This window comes from Rhopalosiphum padi, chromosome 4, assembly GCF_020882245.1.
Source record: "Rhopalosiphum padi isolate XX-2018 chromosome 4, ASM2088224v1, whole genome shotgun sequence".
NCBI lineage: Eukaryota > Metazoa > Arthropoda > Insecta > Hemiptera > Aphididae > Rhopalosiphum > Rhopalosiphum padi.
Genome location: NC_083600.1, coordinates 38,410,354 through 38,429,633, shown reverse-complemented (window position 1 = coordinate 38,429,633; position 19,280 = coordinate 38,410,354). Strand labels below are relative to the sequence as shown.

At 32.9% G+C, this 19,280-nt stretch overlaps 1 protein-coding gene across 3 annotated transcripts in view; it reads right to left on the bottom strand.

Moving 5' to 3' along the window:
* Nucleotides 1-19,280, bottom strand: part of LOC132929337 (uncharacterized) — a 110,321-nt gene that overhangs the window by 58,283 nt on the left and 32,758 nt on the right. For all 3 annotated transcript variants that reach the window (XR_009662093.1, XM_060994627.1, XM_060994628.1), the window contains exon 2: nucleotides 6,142-6,256. Coding sequence is in view for 2 of the 3 variants with exons in the window: in XM_060994627.1 (XP_060850610.1) it covers nucleotides 6,142-6,256 (115 nt within the window). In the remaining variant the exon portion in view is untranslated. The remainder of the gene's footprint in view (nucleotides 1-6,141; nucleotides 6,257-19,280) is intronic.

The window sequence follows — 19,280 nt, the reverse complement described above, 5'->3', positions numbered from 1 at the left end:
CCTAAACCGATTTATTGATAAGAATGGTTTTTAATTTAAACGACACTGGTTAACAATGGGGGTCCCCAAATCTAATTATTGAATCGCCGTACGACAAATGAGATACAGCGAAAATGCTTGAGATCCACCGGAAATTGTTCGTATTTCAATTATTATGCCGGCGGCAGTAGGTTTTAACAATGATTAATTCTCATTGTTCTGGGCCCTGGCTACGTTTAATATAACATGATTTTATATGAATTTTTTTTTCTTTTTATGAACACATTAATATTATACTACTGATGACGTTCATTTGTACTTTTTGGGATTGTTTTAAGGCATAGGAGAAGAGTATAATATTTTTCAATTAGCATAGAAATTATTTATGGTTGATAATAGCTTATATAGATTTTTTTAATACGTTCACAACTGTTTTGTTTGACTTCATGAGTAACTCACAAACCAATGTTGGAAAAATATTTTCACGTGTTTTTTATATGTTATTCTTTTCTAAAGATATCATGAAATATGGTTTTGTTTATGCATAAATAACATCAGTCTAATTCAAAACTAAACCATTATAACCTAATATAATATGTAAATATTACTTAGCATGTAATTTTATTATGTACGAAACTATACTATAATATTATTATTATATTATATTAATATTGTTTTATTACAGCTTGAAAATATGTAAGGTATTTCCTGGATGTTAAATTTTTATTTAACTTTAAATTATCTAACTAATTTACTTTAGAACTATCAGTATAGATATTATATCAATATTTAAGTGTATAGTTAACTATTTTATAAGCAAGCAGTATTAGTAATCTAAAGGTCATTGTCTAAGACTATAATTGTGAAACTGATTTTTATTTAATTTATATCCTCCATGTTGATATTACAATGTTTAATAATATATAGTTTCATTATTATTATTCTAACTAAAAGTTATCGCAAATATAATGTAATATCTCGGGTCTTAAAATAATTATCTACATTTTCTATTGAACATAAAATTATTTAAATTTAATTCTCAATTCAAAAGTAATATATTCATAGAAATTCGCATAAAATATTAACTTAGGTATTGGTAGATACTTAATAGTTAATAAATACTTAAATAGATCAATCTTATAAAATACTTTAACATTAATGACATTTTAAAGTTTTAAAGTTATACTACAAGGTATTCATATAGATGAATTAATATTAAATGTATACATTTTAGAATAAGACTATTATCTCTTAAAATATTTCAACATGCTTGCTGCAAAATTTAGAACACGTATAAAACAAGTGCTGAGTATGAAGGTTCATAAATAAATCTACTGTCACGTATAATTTTAAACACTTAATGTTTAGATTTTTTTAGATACAAGTAATTGTTTTACAACGATATGCTATTTTTGTATAGCTTTAAAGTATTGTAAATGACAAATTTTCGTTAGCTTAGAAAATAAATAGTTTTAAAAACTCATGTTTTTTTTTTAGCTGTAATTATTATTAGGTTGAAAATCTACTTTTAAACATCAGAGATATTTAATTGTAACTGAATGATCATAATATACATACATGTTTCCTATGATATTTTATGTAAGCAAATTGATATTTGTTTCAAATAAACGCGCATATATTATACGCACTGAATTATCAAGCGGAAATTACATGATTTTAGACTTAAGCGGTGAGATAAAATAGTTGTTTGGCCCCCCAGCAAAATGTAAATTATTTTATTCCAAAAACGATTCTGAGTGAAGTTCTGTTTACCCAAGTCGTTGTTAAAGAACAGGCGTTTGCTTACGTTTATTTACAGTTTTTTTTTCTATTTCTGTTGTCATGAGTTCTTCGATGACTATTGAGAAATTGGAAATGACCTTTTTAAAGTTTGAAGTTCAATATGACGTGTTAAATTTTCAATGAACAAGGGTATAAAAAGAAACTTTTTTAGTTTTTCACTATCCCGAAAGTTTGACCGAAAAACAATATAAAAATATAAAACACATCATTGTAAAAATGTGTATTACGACTCTTCCCGCATTTGCAATCTAAAATTAGAAATAGTTAGTAAAAAACAAAAGTAATTTGTATAAAATGTCATCAAGTTCATTATGTTTATTCATATTCATTAAATGTTTTGATAAATTTTTAAAATTAATTAAAATAATTTTCACTGCATACTTATAGAAATACAACATAATATAATTTATAAAAGATAACATATTTAAAGATCGTTTATACAAGAAAGAATACCGTTAACATTCTAACCTAGTGTGGAATAATCTTAAAAGTAGGTAAACCATACATTTTCCACTGGATAAAACTATTAATGGATTTCGTGTTCGATTAAAAAAATAATAATTTTATATTAAATCGCTGTTTAACTTTTTATGGAATAAAACTTAATTTAAACAAAATTGAGGTAAGAAAAAAAAATGGTCTCAAATGTCAATTCAATTCAATACAAACACGGTTGATACATTGAAAACCGCTTACTTATAGTAATTGCATGGTTGTTAATTTATACGTGATCGTCGTCGGCGACTAAGGAATGATTATTTGTGTCGTGACAAATTTGATTATTCTGTTTTTCCAATACTAAAGTTTAAGACGGAGAACATGTATATACCTAAAAGCACATCTTCATTTATAATAACTCTAATGTACTTATAACTCTAAAGTATTATGCTCTAAAAAACGTTTTCCAATCGCAATAAATAAAAAAAATATAGTATCTAATATAAAAACGACGTTAAAATTTAAGACATAGGCAATATAATGTCATCAGTCGGTATATAATACGAATGTACACTCGAATACTCAATCGACTTGCAGTGGAGGCTTTCAAATAATCAGATTCTAAGTATAAACTGTTTGTCATGTTGAAAACGTTATTTGAAAAAAAGTGTGCAAATAAATTGTCTAAAAAAAATGATGTCACACAAAAGCGAAAAACAAATCTAAAAATATATCTCCAAAAATAAAAACAATATTAAAACCAATGAAAATTATAGTCTTGGCTTTATCGTTTTGTATGAAATAAAAACTGTCATTTTTTTTACGATTGAGCAAAAATAAATGTGTGAATTCTATGAGCCTAAATTATTATATTATCTCGCGCATATGTGTAGAACTGCAGTGTAAGACGAATAACTGTGAGAATGAAATCGAAAAATACAATAAACATATATATATATAGTACCATATTATACCTACGGTGCTTGTGCACTATAATAATATATTATTAGCGATCGCGTGTGAAGCAGAGTGTATATAACATATTATATTATAAAATAGGCATATCGTTTGCGTTTGTAGTTAATTCCGTCGCCCCGTGTGCGTGTGCCGAACGCAATGTATTTATTCGGTCAGTAAACACTGCAATTACGCGTTCAAAGGATTGTTGCGTTGTGAACACATACGCGGAAATATCAGATGTCGTGTGCCGTACAGTTCATTGTACGTTCGTGCTGGATATAATATATTGTTATATCGTACGCGGTCTACCGATAGTAATGATTGTCATTTACGAGACAAAACTATTTCGGCCGTCAACAACAATGATTTGAGATGACGATCAGTGATGTCGGAAAGGTGTGGTGACGGCGCGGGGGGGGGGGGGTTGGATAAATTAGGCAATTGACGACTTCTATGTTATTTATCATTTTTGACTCCTCCCATCAGTAAATTTAAGACTTTCACACATTTAAATTTGTATTAGATGATATTTTGACGTATTATGCAGGAATATGATGTGCAGAGAATATTATTATTACAATTACATTTTATCATTATTTACTATACATTATTATTTAGAAATTTTTATTTATTTTTGTAGCGTCTCGTGATATTGATGGGGAGGGGCGAGGTAACGTACGTCGGAAGATCGGTTGAAAATTGACTATGTATGTACTATTATATTAATTACGAAATGATAAGGTAATCGCGACTAAGCATTAAACAATAAGCAGATTTACGATAATGTTTCTGAAATAAAGCATTGCGACAACAGACAAATGCAAAATCTTTGAAATTCTTCTGCCAGGAACTCTGTCACTTCCTTCGGGAACACTCGGTCGCTTCTTGGTGTATACTGTATAATATATAATATCATATTGTTGGAATATTTATGTTAGGTATATCACTAGCTTTAGATAAGTTCGCGGTGTCCGCAAGACGACGGCGACAAAACGTCGCACATTTTTTTGTTTTCGCTCGGCGAATTTATGGATATTCCGCCTTCGCCCGAATGCGTTTCCGTACGCACGGTCGGGCGCGTTATTATATTATATTATATCCCTTTTGTGCGACGACAGTCTCGTGGCAGCTGTTGGCAACAAGTTCGGAATATTTCCCTACGCGAGCGCCGAACATAGCTATATAATATACAGCTATAGAAACGACTATATACGCTACACTATATATTATCATATTATATAATACACAACTCTGTACACGCTGCTATAATACACAGACGAGAGCATACGGCAGCGGCGGTGGCGGCGATCTCTTTCACCCGCCACTACTCACCCCATACCACAGCCGCCCGATCGAGGCACATCGATTTTCCGCTCCGGAACCCCTCCGGCCGAAAGAACTCCGTTTAATTGTGTATGGAATTATTCTGGGCCAGGACGATAACAAAAAAAAAGAAAAAGAAAAAGAAAAAAAAATTCATGCCTTGATTATCTTCGGTCACAATAACACAGCCCTGATGAGGGCGCTTAATGAAAAATTCAATAATATCGCCCCCACCGCGGACGACCCAGTCAAATGACGACGACGACGACGAAAGCTTCGGCGGAGGGTGGCTGCTTGGACGGCGGAGGGTGGATTCGGAATTAATCAGTGCCCGAAGAATTCGGTTCGACATTGTTAGTCGGCGGCCTTTTATGTATAATACGTAAGTATAGAATAATAATAATAATAATAAAAAAAAGTCGAAAACCGTTCACGAATCTCGGAAAAGTAAATAAATTAAAAACATAAACTTTTACCGATTCTCTAATAGTACAATAGTGATGTACAATAGTGATGGACGACGACGACGATAATAATAATAATAATAATAATGATAATAATATGTACATTGCAGCACTCGACGAATGTTTCGTCCGGTACAGTGGCGTCGGACGGTATTTCGGGTACTTGTATACTATATACACACGGTCGGCCAAACAAAGGCGGCCCAGCTGCTGCCGCAAGGGTTGTGGAAAAGGTTAGACCGCGTGTACATGTAAGGGGTGGAGGAAACGGATAGCTGGCTAACTTCAGACTGCAGAAAAAGGGTTACGTCGTCGTTCTCGCATCGGTACTTTGGACTACAACGGTCCTACAACACGCGTACGTGGTACACACGACGCCAAGTCCCGAAATCAATAAACGGCCCCCGCCGCCACAGCCACCACCGCCAACGCTGCCGACTCTCTGTGGGGTCGAGCCCTGAATTACCAGAGGGGGGTGGTGCTGCAGGGGCTGAAAACTTTGCGTAATATGTTTCTTCGGACAACGTTCGAGCTAATTTATTCACCGTTTTATACATATATATGAACATGTTTGTGTGTGTGTGTGTGTGTGTGTGTGTGTGTGTGTGTGTGTGTGTGTGTGTGTGTGTGTGTGTGTGTGTGTGTGGTGTGTGTGTGTGTGTGTTCTCTGTCCGCAGACCTGGAAAATCTAGCCAGACGTCGAGTACGAAGACACCATATTACTATCGACACTACATAAAACAACTGAGATTTTTAAACAAAAATCATTAATATATCGTTTTATCATGGCAACTCTAAATCCAAATTAACCAAACAATTTTTTGAAAACTTCAAAGTGAATCGATTTGTTGTATATTATATACGTCGTTTTACATAATTTCTGACGTTTTTAAAAACTCAACAAACGTAATAACTCTAAAACTTTATGTCCATAATATTAATGTAGTAATATTTTAATAATTAAAGAACCAATGTTTGGTACACGTTTTCGTCGTCAGTTAACGTTTTTGTCGTTACATTATGTCTATATAATATTAATAGTCGTAATATAAAAGGGCCATTGTGAACAATTTAAATTCATAAATCACATCATAAAATACTACAAATTGATTAAATTCGAACTCGGAACCAAAAGTATTCATACAAATGTTATACTATAGAGTCATAATCTTACTCATTATATCTGTCTCGGTCTGCATACCTCGGAACCACCAGATCTTCTTGAACGGCCTCTCGCTTATGTTAGAACAATATGATGTTTGACGTTTATATCGTATTGAAATATTATTCTGAAATTATAAATTTTGACATAGGTTTATAACGATATCACAACGATCATTATGTTTTAATAATAAGTTACGCTGTTTTGCGGTTTTAATCACACTATTCATGCTGCGAAATAATTATATGCTGGCCACGTGTTATATTATACAGTCGTGATGGCATAGAACATTTACATGTTATTATACTTTAATACGTTATAATTGTTGTGTTATATATTCTACTCGTAACATAAAAGTTTCACGACGGATGTTTTATTTCATTGCTAGCAATTTAATGTTTATCTTGTTTAAAAACAATTTATAAGCCACTAAAATAATATTGTATTTGATATAGCATTGTATATTAGATTTTCTTGCAGCTATCGATACTCCGATGTAAAACGTAATAATAACATTATAATATTGTTATTGTTATTATTATTAATATTATTTTATCAGCATCAGTTAACCAAAATAAAACACGTCTGCTATAATCAATCAGTATTATTGAAATATATTATCCGAGAATAAAATAAATGTGAGTATTTTCTAAAATCATTTTTTAATTCATTACAGATTGGATCGAATGATATAGTTATTATAATTATACATAGTTATCGTTACACATTAATATTCTATCAGAATTTTTTTTCGTTAGAAAAATTACCAATAATTATTTAATATACTATCATAATATTTAGATTTTATTCGTTAAAATACTTCTGTTGGATATCTTTAAAACATTTATAATATCGCTGTGATATAGATATTATGTTAAACGATTTTTAATATTAAATCAATGATATTCATGCATCATGCATTTCACAGTTATAAATAATAATAATAATAAATAATAATATAAGCACAACTCATCAAATAAAAATATATTTAAAATTATATAAAACAGTTTTATATATAAATATTGTCTTTTAAAAGTGGCATAAGCCGTTGTTTTGACGTTCTCCGCGCGTACACTGACAATAACACAATTATTATTGTAAGGCTCATCTAGGTAACAATAACAATTAATTACGACGGCGTGTGTAAATTATTACATTGCAGGCACGTATCCACATATTTTACTCATTATATTAAGCGATCAGTCAAACTAAGTTAGTATGGTTTGTTACAATTTATGGTAACACTCTACTAAGGAACAGTATTCGATCGTTTGTAAAATTACATTTTACCGGTATACGCTAAAAGTTGGTAGCGTTAATGTAAAGTAATGAATGGTAAGCTATAAAATAGAATAAAGTGTGAAGATCACTGTTGAACTCGACAGAGAAACTTTCGGACGACATTTGTTTCGTAACTACATTATAAGTTATAATATTATATATATTACGTAGGTACCTACATTTAACTATTGTTCAAAGTAAGTTATTTTTCATCGAAGATAATAAAACAAGTAGACAAATTTAATAATCGTTTTCGGACAATTATGAAAGAAAATTTACTCGCTATACAATATAGAAACGTACATTTTGTTTTAATAAAGCGAAATAACAAATATTATGAATTATTAAAATATAATTTCTGAAAACCAACGTTTGAAATATATGATTACAAATTTAAGATAGTAAAATGAAAATATATAGTATCTAATTATTCTTGTAATACTATATAAATATAATTACTCGTAGTGCAACGGTTTAATTTACTTTTTTACTCAGTATTTGCATAGAAATTGGTTTTAAAAATATAATTTTAGTAAGTAAACACACCAGACTAAACTTACCATAATTATACAATTTATTTTTGACTCAATGAGCACAGCGAAAAAAACATTATACTTGGGTTGGTTATATGCAGACTATGAGAGTATCAACTAGATATATAATCAAACTATATAGATGTAAGTTGAGTCGAAAGCGCTTCAACCCAAACTCTGGTATTTTTATGGGTCCAATGTTTTTCCTAATAATATCAAAATACATTTTTAAATAGTATTTACTTTAAAATATATATGTATTTCTACATATTATTGTATTGCACATTATATTGTATTTGAGTTCGTTATTTTATTCAAATAACAGATTATAACCTATACAAAATTCAAAATATTTATAATTAGATTATAAAATTATTTTCATTATATTTGTTTAATTAATATATTTGGGGTAAATACTAAATTCAATCACCTTGCAAGAGTCTATTCAGATAAATAAATCAACTACTTTTTTTTGATAAATTGTCAATAACAGTGGTTTAATTATATTATTTTAAAAGTTTACAGGTACCTAATATTAAACTATGTAATTATCGTATTTTAATGACACACTATAAATTACAACTAACTAAATGAAGGTAGAACGTAGAATCTATTTAGTTTTGTTTTATCTTTATAGTAAAAAAGTTTTCACCTAGTTTATTTAATTCTATGCATTAAATGCATTAAAGGTTCTTGACAAATTTTAATAGAGTAAACAGTAAGAAATCTTAAATTAAAAAAAAAGAAGTTATTTACAGGAAAAATAATTTGGTTTACTTTACCTTCCCCTCCCCAGATTTTGGTCATTCGCTTTAGCATAATTCAAAATCAGTGTAAATGGCCATATACTGTCAACTGACAATTAAATATTACTAAATTTTATCTATATTTTTTTTTAAAAACATTTACAGACTCCGACACAGCGTGTTAGGTACGCGTAACGCAGAAATTATGCGAAAAATGCCGCACTACATCGGCTCGCCGCCGCCTGGAATATGTTCATAACAATTAATGGAATTCCCGTTGTTAGCCCACGATTTGTTATTTTGACGTATCTGTACGAATTTAATTAACTTGCGGGCGCGTTGGGCAGGTATGCGGGAGCTCGCGCGAAATTCCACACGTGCCGATTATACGCGGGCGCCCCACGGTAATGTCGTTATCACGGGTGGCACCTTCCCGTAGACGGGCGGCGGGTGAGGTTGTGGATTCGGCGAGTAAAAGAGTAGGACGAGTGTGAGTAGAAGGACGACGAGGAGGAGAAGGTGACGTGTACCTATATAATGCAGGAAGGATAGCAGGATAATGATTATGTGCGCACACAGGAGCAGAGGAATAAACAAATATCCTCGCCGATAGTCCTCATCATCCAGAGCAGGGCATACACGGTTATATATATATATATATATACGCGCGCGCATGGAGAGCGGCTTAAACATCGTTCGACTCCCCATGGGAACATAATCCATCCATCGCCGCGCGCCAGCACATAAACGCGCGCGCGGAATAATTATTAATTAACGTCCCTCACTCGATTCCCCGATTAAGACGGCAGGCTTAGGTACGTGTATATACAACACACGCACACACACACACACACACACACATATAAACATATAAGACGCATACTGTATATATAGGGCATATAAAATGTTAAATATATTATATACGTCGCGCGGATTGATGACGTTCGCCGCTCGGGGTCCGTGTCAGTCACTCGCATTCGTTTTTACGTCAGTGGCCTGGTAGGCTCGACGAATGCACGCGGTATGTCCCGAGTACATCTCATACACTACGCGATGCACACCTAATCTGCAGTGGAGAAAGAGAGAGATAGCCAGACAGTCAGACAGACAGAAGTCTAATGACGTGTAACATATTAATGTGGCAAAGCAGTGCGTGAATCAGACGACGGTACATGACATTATATTGTATAATATTCAAATGGGCTCGTGTGTGTTTGTGTGTGAAGATAACGCAGCTGGGCGGTTATCGACCGGACTTTATACGGCGGCAGCGGTACGAGCGTATATATACGCAGACGACCGTGTCCAAGTCTTCGGAGGAGGAGTATATATACAACTACACGTCGGTACGACGACGACGACGGAGGCAGCAGCAGCGGGAACGGCGGCAGATGGTAAACAGTGGTGGGCAAAACCGGCGGCGGCCTACGTGGCTATCGATTGTGCACCGGACACGGTTTTAGCACCCACTGAACGGTCATCCCGCGAGTCTTTCGCACGTTTCGTTCACCCCTACACTTCTCCGTGTTCACCAACACCGTCCCCGGACACACACACACATGTCCACACGCACACCCCCCGGGGAGACAAGGTAGCGCAATCGCATGTTAACGACGTGGAATACAAAACAGCCTCGGCCCTCGATCGCCACCTCCGCACGATCCCTTTACACGTCTTTTCAACCTCAATTATATAGGGACGGTCCGGCCGCTAGCCAGCTTTCCGGAAGAGCTGCGAATAAAACTTTGTAATCCAGCGAGCCCACCACTATAATATATATATATATATATAACTATACTGCTGCAGTTACTGTGCTTATATATATATATATATATATATGTATTATGAGTGGACGAGAGAAAATTCGTTAAATCCACCGCCACTGTCCGTCTGTCCGTCACGTCGCCGCTCGCCACTGTACTCTTTCCTCCTCCCGCCCCCGAGAGCACTTCCGGCCGTCGCGATCGTTGCGACCCGCGGGCTACCGCCGCATCTCGTCTATATCTAATTTGAATTCCAAAGTGCCGCCCGGTCGTTTGTGCGATGTGAACGCTTTAAGCTCGTAGGATACCATACCCCGGGCCGCCGCCGTACAGACCAATGTTATCTGATTACCGCGACGGTACAAAGGGCGGGGTCGTGCGGCGTCGGCGACAATAATACGCTTTTATATTAAAACTACCCAAAGGGAAGCTCTCGAGAACATGACACTATATTACACGCACACACGCACATGCACACACACACACACACACATATTATATATTATATAATGTCGGGCGGGCGCTCGCGCGTTTATGAGCTCTGCTGCAGCGATCAGTGACGTCGATTCGAGTGCGAGTCTTGTACGACCGTGAATATTATATTGCACGTGATGGTACAACTCGTGTATAGTGTGCTCGTCGTAGTATAGTGTTACGCGACATGCCGAGAACTCGGGAAATTTGATTATTCGCCCAGCCAGCGGGTAAATCAGAACACCACAAGACTGACGCGTATATACAAGGCGCGAACGGAAACGACTTGCTGACGGAACGACGTGATTGATGCGCTATACTACAATCGCTGCGATACGTGTACGATGCGTTTTTATCGTTTGAAGTTTCGACATATTGTCGATAACGTCAATATTATACATTGTGTGCTGTGTAATAATTTATTTTTCGAGCTGTATAAATAGTCTCACACTAAAAATTAATAAAAAAAAGTCATTTATTATATTATATTTAAAAAAAAAAACAATTATGAATATCGATAAGAAAAAAAAATATCATACTACTCGCCACGATTCGTTGTTAATACGATTTTAAGCTAATTCGGTCGCGCCCCGTGCTCGTACGTTATTCTAATGCGTTATGTGTATATATATGCGCTGTACCTATATACGGCGCAGCCGATGAAAGGGAGTGCAACCGTGTACACCGGGATTACGAACAGCGCATTACGTTCGCATACGCACACCCAGACGCGGTACATGGGCCAACGATATATTATAATATGGGGATGAGTGTGTGTGTAAGCCGGCCCTCGTCCGACGTGGCGTTGACCTGTGTCGTAGTCAGAATCGCTGTCCGTATAATATTATGTGTACTCGTACATAATAACACGGTATACGAGGATTGCGGTCCGTTTCGGTTACAACATAATAATAATAATAATATCGTAATGCAGTGGTGATACGACTGATCTGCACGGTGTAGTGTACAGGTAGGTACTATATGCGCGTCGTGTGCAACGGGCGCAGTATTCTGCAACGCTCGGAAAGTATAAATAATATATAATATCTGCTGCACCGGACGGACGACGGAATAATAATAATAAATACTCGCGCGCGCGTTCAGGGTTTGAGATATTTGCTTTGTATTCGTTTTTTTTTTTTTTTTTGTTGCCTAAACGATCTTTTCGATATTGTGACGGTCGGTCGATCTCGGGACGCGCGTATTGTTGTGCATCGCGAAAAGAAAAATACACAATTGAATATCCGTAAAATACTGATCTGGGCCGCATTGTGCGCAACGTAATAATATTATAATACATTGTATTCAAACCGGCCGTGAAATATTAATTTTACTTTTTTTGGTTCGTCCGTCCGTCCAACATCATAACTTTAATAATATAATGCTGTCGAAATATTTGAATCGTGATTCAATATTCAAATATTAACGTATAATACTTAGGTTTTTGTATTATACCCAAAGCGTAGAAAATTTCGCATGACTTGAAATTGCATCAATCCGCCGTGGCCTTCGATTCTTTGTACTAAGGGTATCTGCAATACCGTTTGTGTCTTTATGCATTACATACATAAGACAGAATAATTTATTTTATTCAAAGGTTTTTTTTTTATTTTTTTGAATTTTTATGATATTAAAATTTACTGTTTAAATATATTCTATGCGAAACAATAATTAATTATGTATTGATTTTAAAATAATTATAATGTGTATGGATGCGTGTGTTTTTTTAAATTTTAAAATTTATTATTATTATTTTGTGTGTAAAATTAATTTTTCTAGTAGAGAAAATACACCGCAATTAACTTTGAAGTAAGTTTCTGACTGAAAATTGATTCTAGTTTGTTATTTTGTGGGTAAAAAGTAAAAATACCTCAGTACTTTTTAGAATAATTGTAAAAATTGAAAAATATCGAAAATTAATTAAAATCAAAATATTATTATTAAAATAATTGTTTGGTAACTTTGGCTAACATATATTTAAACCGTCTTCATTCAAAATCGTTTTCATCAACCTACGATTATGTAGTATTGAATTCAAACTTGACACGCATCTCTATTACTATAGTTAACTAGTTGACGACTTTTTTATATTGTTTTAAAAACATTGATTAAGTTTTATTTTTATTATTATTGATACCTCTCAATTATTATAATTCTTTTATGTATTGAGCATCTACAGATGTAATATCCTGATGTTTATTGGATAATATAAATTTATCACGAGTTTTTATTTATTTTACGCGCTCACCATTTTAAAACTATAGTCTCTAACTCTGAACATATTATATTATCGCGAATATGGCATTATATTTTATTAGTCTTCTTTAATTATAAAAACGTGTTCGCGTTAAAAGAATAAAAATAGTTTTGGCAGTAAATAATGTAAATATGTGAACGCCAAATCAAGATTTTAGCGACGTATAGTCACATATTATATCGTTTAGTGATTAATTTCTGCTTTTCTATTATTCGAAATTACTCTTACCCGGAACGATGATTGAATGTTACTTGTCTGCAATAATAAAACTCCTTCCCAGATTTGTCGACGGGCGTCTTTAAATCGTATTACCGTTCTGTTAAATATCATTAATAAAATAATTTGCATGTATGTGTGTTGTTAATTGCATTTGACTCAGATTAATGAAGAGTATATGCTGAAGTAGTGAGAAATTCATAATTTATGACGATAACAAACACGTTACATTTAAATTACTTTGGGCAACACGTCGGTCTCGTTATTATTACAACAATAACATCACAACAAAAGACGGAAATTGAACTAAATATAATATATATATATTATTACAACTAAACTGCATTTGTGGGGGAGGAAGGAAGGTATATTATACGGAAATGGCAACGATTGGCGATTCACATAAAGTAGTCGACCCTCGTAAAAAATGAGAAAAAACACCTGATATCAACTATATACTGTCGAATGGTGATGAGAATCAAAGGGGAAACCAATTGGCAAAGCGCCGTCGGACATAAAAAAAATGGTTCGGGGTGAGAGACAGCGCATGTATGCGAGAGAAGAAGGGTGGTAGTAAAACAGTTTGTCTTTGGGGATATTAAACTAGGCCGGAGATCGTTTGTTTTGTTACTACTACCACCACCACCACCACCACCACCACTATCACTACTGCCACCACTACCACCACCACTACTACTACCGCCACTTCTACTGTACTATACTATTACTACTACTACCGAAGCTGCGCCCGGCGTTCCGGCACGGTGGCCGTGGAAAATAGATTAGATCAAGTGGTCTGTTGGCGTAATGGACTCCAATAACTCACCGCCCGGGACGACTACCCCGGACACTTTGTCTTGGTCCAATCGAACTGCGTGTGTATATAATATACGGTACGCCGGAATTCGCCCCTCGGACGCAGCCAATTTCCTGAGTGCTGGTCGACCGATCGCGGCTGCAGGACGAATGCGACCCAAAAATAAAAAAAAACCCCCCGTACCACGCGCGCCATAATATATATATATATATATATTATTATCTATAGATCGTTATACGAACGGAACGCGGTCCAATACATGTAGAAAGAAAAGCGAGTAAAAAGATAAATGTGCCAAAGGCGTAATGATACGGTTCCGTCGGCTGATTATATAAGTAGGTACACACGGTGATATAATATGTTAATATTATTATGTAATGAATATGACGTACGTGTTCTTTATAACATATATGTATATATATATATATATATACGACGACGACTTTTGACCGGGTGGCCGCTGAGTTATGTTAGGCTGTAGGTCAGATGCCACAAATAATGTAATCAAGAGGAGCCAAACGGCGAGGTGCTCCATTAGCGGAATTAGTTTCTTGTTGCAAACGATCTCGCACCATCCTCCCCCTCCCCCTCAACCAACACCCCGGTCCCGTCATAACCCGCGATGCCGCCGCCACCGCCTCTCGTGCCCGGAGAATAAACACACGCCATTTTGTTGCGTAAAACTTAAAAGCTGCTTATTAGGTTATCGGCTTTACGGAAGTTGGCCGCCTCCGCCGCCGCTGCCGCTACCGACGCCAACCCCGGGACCCTTTAGCCTTGGGTTTCCCGTATAACGGCAGCGCGGCGGCTATAGTGCCAAAATTGTTCGCCTTTAATGACCGGCTCTAACCAATCTCGAAATTAATATCCTCAAAACTTTCAGTGTAATTTTAATAATTGAATGCCTTATACAAGAATAGGCGGTAAAAAATTAATTTCAATAATCCCTGCAGCGCGTCTTTCAAACGCAATCTGTTCATTTGGTAGACGACGCACGAGCGTATATAAAGTATGGAGGCGTCGAAAAAACACGCAGTATTTTTTTTCCTATTGATGAATAGATTTCATTACATATTATTATTAATACAACAGTTTTGAGTTCACTTTCGTACGAATGTAATACCGACAAAGTCGAATATACGCCATATTTAGAATATTGGTCTGCAGGAATGATATAAATTCTTAGTTGTTTGTTAATATTAGATGACAACACGATCAAAAATTTAAATTTTCAATAAATGTCTGAGAGGTTGTAATTAATTCAAAAAAATTATAGTAAATAAAAATACTATTCACACGTATAAAGTACTCTAAAATTTAAAATTCTTTGTGTATCTAAATATATTGTAAATTTTCTGTATGATAAACCTACGGTAATATGGAATAAATACGATTTAGTATCACAATATTATAATTTATATTATACCATCTATACGCCCTATAGCCACCTACTTCATTCTCGACGGCCTGTACGGGTATACAATATTATAATATACACTGTATTATATTATGTTTCCCAATGATTAAAATAGAAAACAACGGCAGCCGTGGGCTGTATTCTCGAAGGGATGTAATTCGTTTCGAGGTAGGTACAATAATCGTATGAGCACCACCTGCAGTACCCATATACGTGCGAGAATAATCTGACAAAGGTTCAAAATGTATTATTAAATTATAGCATAATATAATGAATATTGCAGTATCAGCTGGATTTATCGAACGCACGAACGGACTTGAAATCAACGGTCAAGAGACACGTGTACCCAGTACCCATATACACGGAAATATAGAATTGGTGCAAGGGTAAAAATAAAGTATACGAATAATTCCAATAATTATCGGTTCCTAATAAAAATTACAGATTATCATACAACTTTTTGAATTGAATTCTATACATAAAGATATGTAATATTAATTTTAAAATAATTTCAATATGAAGTATTTATAAAAAAAAAAGAAGCATACTTATCAGCAGTTAAGAAAAACATCGGAAAAAATATTTAATTGATGAACAAAATAAATTAAATAATTTAAAATAGAATGGTTGCCAAATTTTGAGGTTTGTTAAAATGTGAGTATTTCAAATATAGCACTTATATTTTTTTTTGTTATTATTTAAATGATGACTTATTTAATAACATATTATTAAAACACTTATTATTGAGACTACATAATTATACTGAATGATTTACAAAGCATGCTCAATACTCTTTTATTTCTTCTGTAAATCATTGTATGCATGTTTTTATTAAAAATGTTGATGTACTAAATTCAAAATTTATACGAGCAGTTTTTAAGTTATCAAATATTGTGTTCTATTATAAGTATAATATAGGTTCTCTATATATATCACCAATTGTAATATTTTAATAATTAATATTAAGCTATTAAATTGTATAATTTGTAAAAATGGTTTGAGTATAATACAAATTAGATCCAATATTAAGTAGATACATTATTCCAAGTATTTAAAGTTATCATTAATAACTATAATCCTTAATATAAACATTTAAACAACTGAGAAACTATTTGTTCAAATTTTAAATGAACATCAATATTTTCAAAACAATTATTTATTAAATAATTTACACTAAAAAGAAGGATGATTAAAAATCAGATACTTATATCAGAAACACATAGTAGTCCACTGCAAAATATAAAGAATTTAAAAATATAATCTGATGTAAATTTGTTAAAATATTTCAAAAATCTAAATTTGTATTAATACATTATTAAAGGAAAAATGGGAGTGAGAATGCTTTATTATATTGATTGAAAACACAAACGTATTAAATTGAGTATTCTAAAAACTCCTAAGTCTGTGTTAAATGCTAAAGAATCTGTAGTTGGTTGAATATACAATCAATTTTCAACTATAGTTTAAATAAAAAATGTTAACATAATATCTAGTTATAACATTAAAATAATAGCCCATTGGAACCAATTCGTATATATGCCTATGTATACTACTCGAGAACCAATTAAATAGTTGGGTACTCGTAGACGTCCATATACAAGTGTTCTATATATATTATATACATAGCCTAAACATGTTTGCACATTATTTATTTATTACCTACCGATATTAATATATTATATAGGTACACGTAGGTAGCGTGTTCGCTTTACGAGTGTTCTAGAAAGTAATCTTAAAGTTCAATAGCACTAGTAGGTCTGTACACACGCTATATGACGCGGTAAATACCACATATATATATATATATATATATACCTCATAATATGTAGTTTTCTGTTAAAACGTCCTCAGGCCATATCGTAATAGTGTTCTAGAAATGGAAAATCAATACCTATAATATGATATGACAGACTGGCTCAGTATTATATATTACAAAATAACATATCACACGTATCGAACTTTTTACGAAAATTACGTTTACGTGACCTTTTTGTAAATGTACGAATTGAACTATGTCTTTTTATTATAATTTGTTCACGTATTAGAGATAAGAAAAAAACGCGTGATTTGGAGTAATTATACACTCAAATTAAATATGTTATTTATGAATTATAACTAATGGCATTTCGATGATGCTGATCTGCCTGATCTACCAACAATTATTATTATTATTTATTATTTATTATACAGGTACGCAAAGTCCTTGCGCTGTTTAAATACTAACATCATGGCGACATGGCTGCTACTATTACAAAATACCTACCGAAAAAAATAATAAAATCTTCGGCCATTTCCAGATTCTAACCGGAGTAATACATTATTGTTATTTGTTATAGAGACCTACCATAACCGACAGCGGAAAGTTAGATATAATTTTCATTCAACCGTATATGAACGAATTTAAAACACATTTTAATCACGATTAGAGGAATCAAATTAAATAATAAATTTTATCAACTTTTCTCGTGATTTACGGTATAATATTATTATATATTTCAAAACCATGTCGGTGAGTTAAAAGTAAATATATAAATATTAAATTGGTATACCTAATACAATAATACCCGCATTATAGACATAATTTTAAAAGTTTTTTTTTCTTAATTCACAATACTGCAATTAATAAGTATATAAATAATTCGAAACTGTAACGCGTTAAATTATAAAAATTACTTATCAAAAGTAATTTCCATTACTTTTAGAATAATAAAACAAATATCAGACGTAACTTATGTAGTAGAAATAATTAGGAAAGGGCAATTAATAAACGAATACAAGAATGTTAATCAGTTAAAAAAATATAAAGGACGCTTAACAAGAATTAGAAATAAGTAAGGAAAATGTATATAATAGATATAATAAAAAAAAAATATGTGAAAGCAATAATATTATTAAAAAAAAAAAGTTTACCTTATTATAATATACAATATTTTTTTTATTATTATTATTACATAACATCATGTCATAATTGATTTTTTGTTTTGTATATAAATCAGTAATACCGGTAAAATTAATAGTGTAAACAAACGGAGTATTGAAATGAAATGTTTTTAAAAATTCCATGGAATGAGGAAACTAGGTCAATGAATATATCAACAATCAGAAAATATAAAAAGATACTTAAGGACATACATTAGGAAAGGTTAATAGTGTAACTTTATTAAATAATCATATATATTATGTACGTTTATAATTTTTAGCATCAAAATAAATTAAATTTTTTTCCCCACTTTCTTCAAAAAAATAATAATGATAATAAAAAATAAAAAAAGAACGAGAAAATTTATAAGTTTAGGTGAACACGACGGTTTTCAACACACAACGACAACAGGCCACTTTGTTTCAACACGACTGGTTGAGGGGCTGTTGACATATATGTACAAACGGACAGTCTATTCAAACGATGGAACGGATTCCCACAAGTGACGAAACATATAAACATTGGATATGAGGACGAGGTAGATTTAATGTAGATTTATTTTAGATTAATTATAAGATGTAATATAAATATTTAAAAAAGGGGCGAGAGATACATACGAATAATTAATAATAATGAGAAAAAGTGTTTATAAATTATAAAAAAATAAGGTTAGAAATTAAGTGATTGAAATTTTACAATAATATAAACATAAAAAACAAAACACAAT